Source organism: Erythrolamprus reginae, chromosome 13 (assembly GCF_031021105.1).
Source record: "Erythrolamprus reginae isolate rEryReg1 chromosome 13, rEryReg1.hap1, whole genome shotgun sequence".
In the NCBI taxonomy this organism is placed as follows: domain Eukaryota; kingdom Metazoa; phylum Chordata; class Lepidosauria; order Squamata; family Dipsadidae; genus Erythrolamprus; species Erythrolamprus reginae.
Window position 1 is genome coordinate 9,530,351 of NC_091962.1, and position 9,702 is coordinate 9,540,052.

The 9,702-nt window shown below is 47.2% G+C and overlaps 1 protein-coding gene across 6 annotated transcripts in view; it reads right to left on the bottom strand.

Moving 5' to 3' along the window:
* Positions 1 to 1,724: 1,724 nt before the first annotated feature.
* The window catches only part of UBXN1 (UBX domain protein 1), an 18,575-nt gene continuing 10,597 nt past the window's right edge, over positions 1,725 to 9,702 (bottom strand). For 3 of the 6 annotated variants that reach the window (XM_070766153.1, XM_070766154.1, XM_070766155.1), the window contains exons 6-10: positions 8,553 to 8,744; positions 7,149 to 7,200; positions 6,127 to 6,246; positions 3,617 to 3,800; positions 1,725 to 2,328 (exon numbers count right to left, since the gene is read on the bottom strand). In XM_070766153.1, the coding sequence (XP_070622254.1) occupies positions 2,027 to 2,328; positions 3,617 to 3,800; positions 6,127 to 6,246; positions 7,149 to 7,200; positions 8,553 to 8,744 (850 nt within the window). In that variant the 3' untranslated portion in view covers positions 1,725 to 2,026. The remainder of the gene's footprint in view (positions 2,329 to 3,616; positions 3,801 to 6,126; positions 6,247 to 7,148; positions 7,201 to 8,552; positions 8,745 to 9,702) is intronic. The other 3 variants (XM_070766157.1, XM_070766158.1, XM_070766159.1) reach the window with 1 other exon arrangement.

A 9,702-nucleotide genomic window follows, 5' to 3' on the forward strand; every position in this document is an offset into this window, starting at 1 on the left:
AAGAGAAGCATCGCCACCCGGCTGTCACGTTATGTAACAGCCAGGGGTTTTCCCGCTTTCTCCTTTTTTTTTTTTTAGAGAAGCGTCGCTGTCCGGCTGTCACTTATGTAACATCCAGGGGCTTTCCCGCTTTCTCCTCTTTTTTTTTAAGACAAGCGTCGCTGCCCGGCTGTCACTTATATAACAACCAGGGGCTTTCCCGCTTTCTCTCTTTTTTTTTTTAAGAGAAGCGTCACCACCCGACTGTCACGTTATGTAACAACCAGGGGCTTTTCCGCTTTCTCTCTCTCTTTTTTTTAAGAGAAGCGTCGCCGCCCAGCTGTCACGTTATGTAACAACCAGGGGTTTTCCCGCTTTTTTTTTTTTTTTAAGAGAAGCGTCGCCATCCGGCTGTCACGTTATGTAACAACCAGGGGTTTTCCCGCTTTCTCCTTTTTTTTTTTTTTAGAGAAGCGTCGCTGCCCGGCTGTCACTTATGTAACATCCAGGGGCTTTCCCGCTTTCTCCTTTTTTTTTTTAAGAGAAGCGTCGCTGCCCGGCTGTCACTTATATAACAACCAGGGGTTTTCCTGCTTTCTCCTTTTTTTTTTTTTTTTTAAGAGAAGCGTCGCCACCAGGCTGTCACGTTATGTAACAACCAGGGGCTTTCTCGCTTTCTCCTTTCTTTCTTTTTTTTTTTTTAAGAGAAGCGTCGCCAACCGGCTGTCACGTTATGTAACAACCAGGGGCTTTCCCGCTTTCTCCTTTTTTTTTTTTTAGAGAAGCGTCGCTGCCCGGCTGTCACTTATGTAACATCCAGGGGCTTTCCCGCTTTCTCCTTTTTTTTTTTTAAAGAAGCATCGCTGCCCGGCTGTCACTTATATAACATCCAGGGGCTTTCCCGCTTTCTCTCTCTCTCTTTTTTTTTTTATAGAAGCGTCGCCACCCGGCAGTCACGTTATGTAACCAGGGGCTTTCCCGCTTTCTCCCCCCCTTTTTTTTTTTAAAAAGAGAAGCGTCGCCACCCGGCTGTCACGTTATGTAACAACCAGGGGCTTTCCCGCTTTCTCCTTTTTTTTTTTTTAGAGAAGCGTCGCTGCTCGGCTGTCACTTATGTAACATCCAGGGGCTTTCCCGCTTGCGTCGCCACCCGACTGTCACGTTATGTAACAACCAGGGGCTTTCCCGCTTTCTCCTTTTTTTTTTTTTTTTAAGAGAAGCGTCGCTGCCCAGCTGTCACTTATGTAACATCCAGGGGCTTTCCCGCTTTCTCCTTTTTTTTTCTTTTTTTAAGAGAAGTGTCGCCACCCGGCTGTCATGTTATGAAACAGCCAGGAGCTTTTCCGTTTTCTCCTTTTTTTTCTTTTTTTTTGAGAAGCGCCACCGCCCGGCTGTTACCTTTTGATACAGCCAGGGGCTTCTCAGCTTTCTCTCGGAACCAATTCAATTCAATTCATTAGATTTGTATTCTGCCTCTCTCCGAAGACTCGGGGCAGCTCACAACAATGGTAAAAACAATATTATAGTGGCACAAATCTAATGTTAAAAGAAATAACTAAAATTAAGTTCGTAAGACGAGATATTACTGTAGTTCGCTTTACATCCAGATTGTGGCAAGTTTTTTCATCTCCACTTAAAGCCACCGCCTTCCAAGGCAATCTATCTCATAGTGCCAGGAGTTGTCCGTGGGGCAGACCCGACCCTGCGCTCATTCCTCTGGCGGGAAAGAAAAAACACAAGTGGCACACCGGGGTGAACATGTTTTATTCGGGGGCTGGCATTGGGGCGGGTGGGTAATCCAAGTTGCAAACGCTGGTTCCTCTCCAACTCTTCTACCCACATAGTGTCTGTTTCGATATCCCCGGGTTTAAGGGTTGCAGTTTCAGAGTCTCTGGGGGGGAGGGAGTGGGGGCTGGGGCGCTATGGTGGCACCCAGTGACTACAGGCTAGGACAGCCTCCCAACAACCATGACGAAGGAAGGGAAAGCCATAAACCGACCGTCGCAAAGTGAAGATAAAGCCACTCAGCTGTTTCCCTTGGCTACTATCAAGACGGCGGAAGGCACCAGGCCTGGAGAAAAAAGAGAGGAGGGGGGGGGGAAATGAATGGAAGAAAGAGTAGAGAATTGGGTGGGGGGAAGCGATTGAAAACGAAGGAGCTTTGGAGAGTGAATCGGGCCCTCCACCTACCCCCCTCATCCCCAGGTGTCACTGAAATAAATAAACACTCCAGGAGAGCGAAGCTAAAAGCAAAATTTCTCAACGTCGGCAACATTTCACGGTCAAATGGGACTTCAATTCCCAGAATCCCCCCCTCAGATGGAATGCGTAGGGGGTTGAGAATCCAGTCTGTCGATCAGAATAGAATAAATAATTATATTATTTTAATTATAATGAATAGAAATAGAATAAGAAAGAGAATGAATAGAATGAAGTAATAGAATTTGTAGAACAGAATAAAATAGAATAAGGATAGAAAGAATAATGAAATAGAATAACAGAAATAGAATTAATAGAACATAATAATAGAATTAGGATGGAATATGAATAGAAAAGAAGAAGGAATAGAATAACTATTGTCATTTCGAATGTACACGAATTGGCATACATTAAAAATGAAATCTTGCCTATAGCTCTTCAAGGGTTACCGCCTCCAATTTTACACTACATAAAACAGGGCAAATAAATATAAAATTATGTACGCTGCTCAAAAAAATAAAGGGAACACTTAAAAAACAGAATATAACTCCAAGTAAATCAAACTTCCGTGAAATCAAACTGTCCACTTAGGAAGCAACACTTGATTGACAATTTCATTTATACCGCCAGGCATGGGGGAGTTGAGATATTCCTTCCCCCTAGGCCATTACAAGTTATGCATGGTATGTTTGTGTGTATGTTTGGTTTTATAAATAAGTGTTTTTAGTGTTTTATTATTGGATTATTGTCACACGTTGTTTTTATCATTGTTAGCCGCCCTGAGTCTACGGAGAGGGGCGGCATACAAATCCAATAAATTATTATTATTATTATTATTATTATTATTATTATTTTCATATGCTGTTGTTGTGCATTCAACTTTGTACAGAACAAAGTATTCCAGGAGAATATTTCTTTTAATCAAGATCTAGGATGTGCTATTTGAGTGTTCCCTTTTACTTCTTTGAGCAGTATATATACCCACAAATATGACACAGAGAAACAACACAGTCTAGTTCGGATGTATACAGGTTTATGGCAAGAAAAATCTTGCGCGTTTACCAGACTGATGGTCTAGGGAAGGAACAAAGCTATTATAGAATTGGGTGGTGACACTTCGAAACGTCCTCCCAGAGAGGAGCAACAGAAACAGGTCGTAAAGTGGGGTGTGTAGGATGTCTTACCAATGCTTGGAGCCTTAAACAGATTGTGCTTATAAGCCCTGTCTTGAATAAAGGGAAACAAATCTTCCTATGATCTCCACTGTCCTCACCACTCTCTGTAGGGGCTTTCTATCTGAGGCATGGCTGCCACCAAATGCAGTTTGTTAAAAATGCTCTCAATTCTGCCTCTCTAAAAACATGTTTATACTAGCATTTAAAAATGAGGCAAAGCGGTCGGAGGCCCCCAGCTCCCTCCCTTTGACCTCTAAACTCACCCAGCTCCTGCAGGGGCTTCTCCATGTCTTCCTCCGTGAAAACCCGCCGGGGGAAACTCGTCAGGAGGTGGAAAGGGTCCTCGCCACCATCTCTGCGGTTCAGCTCTACGTACAGCCGCACGGCTGCCAGTTGCTCCTTCGCTTTGAAGGTGTGAGTTAGAGAGGTCCCATCCAGGAGTCGTACCTGCGGGGACAAAAATCGAATCCCCATTGACGGGTGGTCCTCGGCTTAATGACCAGAATTGAGGCAAATTCAATTTCAATTTATTAGATTTGTATGCCGCCCCTCGCCGAAGACTCGGGGCGGCTCACAACAATAATAAAAACAATATTCAAGCGAAAACAAATCTAATATTAAAAAGCACATAAAACCCTATCATATTTAAAAAAGCAAACAACATATACATACCCAAACATAAATATAAAAAAAAAAGCCTGGGGGAAAGGTGTCTCAACTCCCCCATGCCTGGCGGTATAGATGGGTCTTGAGTAATTTACGAAAGACAAGGAGTGTGGGGGCAGTTCTAATCTCAGGGGGGAGTTGATTCCAGAGGGCCGGGGCTGCCACAGAGAAGGCTCTTCCCCTGGGGCCCGCCAAATGACATTGTTTGGTCGATGGGACCCGGAGAAGGCCAACTCTGGGACCTTATCGGTCTCTGGGATTCATGCGGTAGCAGGCGGTTCCAGAGGTACTCTGGTCCATTGCTTCCACATGTTTCTGTCACTATGTGTGACAGTGCTTAAGTGAGTTTTGGGGGCCCCTTTTTTATGACCATCCTCGTCACACAGCCGCTAAGAGAATCGCCATAGTTATATTCATCCACATTTTCTTCCAATAGAATTTTACATCAATTTCCTTTAAACTTATTAAAATAATTTCATCTTAATTCTTACAGGCACAATTAAAGCCGTTGTATCTACTCCCCCTTCTCATGTATTCTCCTTAAAAAAATAACTAAAGACCCTTACTACCTCCTCCTACTAAAATTAAAAAAAGATTATAAGCTAAGAAAAAAAAAGAGTACAGTAGTACCTCTAGGTACGAGTTTAATTCGTTCCAGAACGGAGCTCGTATGTCGAACAGCTCGTATCTGGAACAATGAAGCAGTGGAAGTGATGTGCCAGTGCCTGGAGGCTGTTGGGGCCTGGATGGGTGTCAACAGACTCAAACTCAACCTGGATAACACGGAGTGGCTATGGGTTTTGCCTCCCAAGGACAATTCCATCTGTCCTTCCATTACCCTGGGGGGGGGAATTATTGACCCCCTCGGAGAGGGTCCGCAACTTGGGCGTCCTCCTCGATCCACAGCTCGCATTAGAGAACCATCTTTCAGCTGTGGCGAGGGGGGCGTTTGCCCAGGTTCGCCTGGTGCACCAGTTGCGGCCCTATCTGGACTGGGACTCGCTACTCACAGTCACTCATGCCCTCATCACCTCGAGGTTCGACTACTGTAATGCTCTCTACATGGGGCTACCTTTGAAAAGTGTTCGGAAACTTCAGATCGTGCAGAATGCAGCTGCGAGAGCAGTCATGGGCCTACCTAGGTATGCCCATGTTTCACCAACACTCCGCAGTCTGCATTGGCTGCCGATCAATTTCCGGTCACAATTCAAAGTGTTGGTTATGACCTTTAAAGCCCTTCATGGCACTGGACCAGAATATCTCCGAGACCGCCTGCTGCCGCACGAATCCCAGCGACCAATTAGGTCCCACAGAGTGGGCCTTCTCCGGGTCCCGTCAACTAAACAATGTCGGTTGGCGGGCCCCAGGGGAAGAGCCTTCTCTGTGGCGGCCCCGACCCTCTGGAACCAACTCCCCCCGGAGATTAGAACTGCCCCTACTCTCCTTGCCTTTCGCAAGCTCCTTAAGACCCACCTGTGTCGCCAGGCATGGGGGAACTGAGACATCTCCCCCGGGCATATACAATTTATGAATGGTATGTGTGTATGTATGTGTGTTTAGAAATGGGGTTTTTTAATGTTTTTAGTAGAAATTTAGATTTGTTATAAATTGTATTTTTTGCACTTTGTTGTGAGCCGCCCCGTGTCTGCGGAGAGGGGCGGCATACAAATCTAAATAAACATAAACATAAACAAATGGCTTTAGACTTTGTTTTTCCCCTCCGAGATAACCAGAAGCAAGGATTCTTGCGCCACCTAGTGGAAGCTCGGCTCGTATCCCGAATTTGAGCTCGGGTGTCGAAATTTTTTTTCGCTCCCGTCGTGGCTCGTAACTTGGAATACTCGCATGTGGAGCAGCTCGTATCTAGAGGTACTACTGTATAATAATAAAGGAAAAGAAGCGTCCAAATTTTTGATCGGGTGACTGTGGGATGTTGCAACCGTCGTGCAAAAAACAGGCACGTTAATATTTTCTGGGAGCTGCTACTTGCTTTGAACAGTCGCCAAACATGGTTGTAAATCGAGGACTACAAAAGCCAGCTTTTCCCGACCTCAATTCCAGATTTTACTGCACTGCAAAATATCATCAAACTTAACTAGCGCCTTACCTGAATCTTACACTGGTCGTATTCTCGCTTGACGGGGGGCTCCTGGCTGGGGGAGGAGATCAGCACGGGCTCCACCTGGTCGGGCACGGGGGAGGCCTGGGTGGCACTGCTGCAGCCGAACTGAGGGGGGCAAAGACCAGGAAGGTGGGGCAAGTCGCATGGCAAGCTGTGCCACCCGTATTATTAAACCGGCATTTATGATTCCTGGCAACTTTGAACATAGATGGACTCCCAGAATCCCCCAGTTAAGATGAGAGGGAGGGAGGGAGGAAGGAGGGAAAGGGGAAGGAAGGACGGAGGGAGGGAGGGAAGGAAGGAAGGGAGGGGAAGGAAGGGAGGAAAGGGGAAGGAAGGACGGAGGGAGGGAGGGAAGGAAGGGAGGGAGGAAGGAAGGAAAGGGGAAGGAAGGAGAGATGGCAGAGGAAGGAAGGAGAGGATGAAGAAAGGAAGCGAGAAGAGGAAAGGGAGGGATGGGGAAGGAAGGAAGGAGAAAAGGCAGAGGAAGGAATGGAGGAGAGGATGAGGAAAGGGAAGGATCAGAGAAGGAAGGGGGAAGGAAGGAAGGATGAGATAAAAGGGGACGGAGGGAGGAGAAAGAAGGAAGGAGAAAAGGAATGAAAGAGGAAGAGAGAAAGAAGGAAGGGGAGGAAAAGGAGGGGGAGAGAGGAAGGGAAGGGGAGACAAGAGCTGGAGGAAAGGGGGAAACTGTATAATTGGTTAAAAATTGGATAGAAAAGAAATAATAATAATAAGAAAATGAATTAATATTAAAGGGAAAAAATGGAGTAACAAAAACAGAATTGTAAAGTATTAATCATTAAGTAAACTAATGTATATATATATATATATAGGTATGTATAAATGTTTTATGTTGTTTGTTTGTTGGTATTATAATAATAAAAAATTTAAAAAGCAGGAGGAATGAGTGAGAGAGGAAGGAGGGAAGGCGGGCGAAGAAAGAAAACACGAAGGCAACCTTACTCTAAATAATAAAAATTAAAACTCATTTTTCCCCCTCTTACTTTCTTGGCTCTCTCGGCCTTGTCGCGTTCAATCTTCTCCCGCACTCGCTGCCTGGGGGGGAAAAAAGGAAGAGGGGGAAGGGGCGTTAATGGGGGAAGGGCCCTCTTACTCATTTCAGTTGTGGTGGGGGGGGGGGGGAGGAATCACAAGCCACCCAAACCGGTGGGAGGCGAACATGGGGCGAACACCGTGGGGGGGCAAAAGCAGACAGACAAAATTCCTTCTCCGTAGACTTGGGGGCGGCTAACGACAACAATAAAACATCATATGACAAATCTAATATTTAAAATAGCTAAAAACCCTTAATAAAAACCAAACATACACACAAACGTACCGTGCATAAATTGTATAGGCCTGGGGGGGAAGGAATATCTCAGTTCCCCCATGCCTGACGACAGAGGTGGGTTTTAAGGAGCTTACGAAAGGCGAGGAGGGTGGGGGCAATTCTGATCTCTGAGGGGAGTTGTCTCCAGAGGGTTGGGGCCGCCACAGAGAAGGCTCTTTCCCCTGGGTCCCGCCAGACGGCATTGTTTAGTCAACGGGACTACTCTGTGGGACCTAACTGGTCGCTGGGATTCGTGCGGCAGAAGGCGGTCCCGGAGATACTCCCTGAGTCCAAGACTGAGAGTGATGTGGAGTTAAAGAGACTGTGGCACCCCCAGTTATGGTATTGACTGAGTCAGAAGAGGACGATGAACTAGAGGAGGAACCCATATTAGACGCCAGAGTGAGGAGGACTCTGTCCAGACAAGAATATCTGAAAAGAATAGGGGTCTTGGTATTAGTAGCTCTAGGGAAACACTTGGCCACGCCTTGTCACTATATAAGGGACAGTCCGGGGATAAGTGGGCATAGCAATGGCCGGAATTCCAGGAGCGCTTTATACTTCAAGATCGCTCTAAATCAATAAATCTGCATCTCTGAAAAGACTCTGGAGAAACTGTAAGCCCAGTTTGATTGACAGAAACACTTCAAAGGAATTTTTCCCTTAATGAGTTTTGGCTTCCAGCCTGGGATTTATCTCAGAGGCAATTAAGCCAGAATGGACTTAAAGTTTGCTTTGATGCTATTAACTATTTTTCACCTGGACGTTTAATAGCAATGTACTTTTATCTTGAGTATGTGTGTGACTTTTATTCTGATCAGCAACCCGCCCAGACAGAACAGAAGCTGGACTTCAACTCCCAGAATTCCTCAAGACGGCAAGTGGGAGTCCATGCCCCTTAAAAGGATGCTGGCTGGGGAATTCTGGGAGTTGAAGTCCACCAAGGTCAAGAAAAGCAGGTTTCGAGAGAGGGCAGGCTGCTCCGCTCCGGCCAGAAATGCAACTGGCCCCTGGATTCCTTCTGGGCTTACACACTTCACACTCACAGACACAAGCAAAGAGAGAGAAGGTCCCTCACTTGGCCATCTTCTCTTCCAGCTTCTCCCGCCGCCTCTCCTCGGCCAGCTTCTTCATCTCGTCCTCCTGCAGCTTCTGACGGATGAGGAGGAGCTCCTGGCCCTGTTTCCGGCGCTGCTTCTCCCGCTCAATGGTCTCCCGCTTTTCCCGCTCCTCCCGCTCCTTCTGCTTCTGGTAGATCAGCTCCATCATCCTGGGAGGACGGGGAGAAGGAACCGCTGGAGGAGCTTAGGAGGCACCACTGCCCCTCAGCCCAGGAGGGAGGGAGGAGAGTAGGGAAGGGAGGAGGGGAGGGGAGGATGGAGAGTTGGGAGTGGAAGGAGTGGTGGAGAGGGAAAGAGCATAAGGATGGGATGAAGGAGAGTAGGAGGAGTGTAGGGAAGGGAGAAGAGTAGGAGAGATGAAGTAGAGGAGGGAGGGAAGAGAGTAGGAGCATAGGGAAGGGATGAATAAGGGGAAGGGATGAAGGTCAGTAGGAAAGGAAGGAGAGTAGGGAAGGGAGGGAGAGAGGAGTAGAGGAGGGAGGGATGAAGGAGAGTAGGAGGAGCGTAGGGAAGGGATAAGAGTAGGAGAGATGAATTAGAGTAGAGGAGGGAGGGAAGAGAGTAGGAGCGTAGGGAAGGGATAAAAGTAGGAGAGATGAAGGAGAGTAGGAAAGGAAGGAGAGTAGGGAAGGGAGGGAGGGAGGAGAGTAGGAAAGGAAGGAGAGTAGGGAAGGGAGGGAGAGAGGGAGGAGAGTAGGAAAGGAAGGAGAGTAGGGGAGGGAAGGATGGAGAGTTGGGAGAGGGAGGAGTGGTGGAGAGGGAAAGAGCAGAAGGATGGGATGAAGGAGAGTAGGAGGAGCGTAGGAAAGGGATAAAAGTAGGAGAGATGAAGTAGAGTAGAGGAGGGAGGGAAGAGAGTAGGAGCGTAGGGAAGGGATAAAAGTAGGAGAGATGAAGGACAGTAGGAAAGGAAGGAGAGTAGGGAAGGGAGGGAGAGAGGGAGGAGAGTAGGAAAGGAAGGAGAGTAGCGAAGGGAGGGAGAGAGGGAGGAGAGTAGGAAAGGAAGGAGAGTAGGGGAGGGAGGGAGAGAGGGAGGAGAGTAGGAAAGGAAGGAGAGTAGCGAAGGGAGGGAGAGAGGGAGGAGAGTAGGAAAGGAAGGAGAGTAGG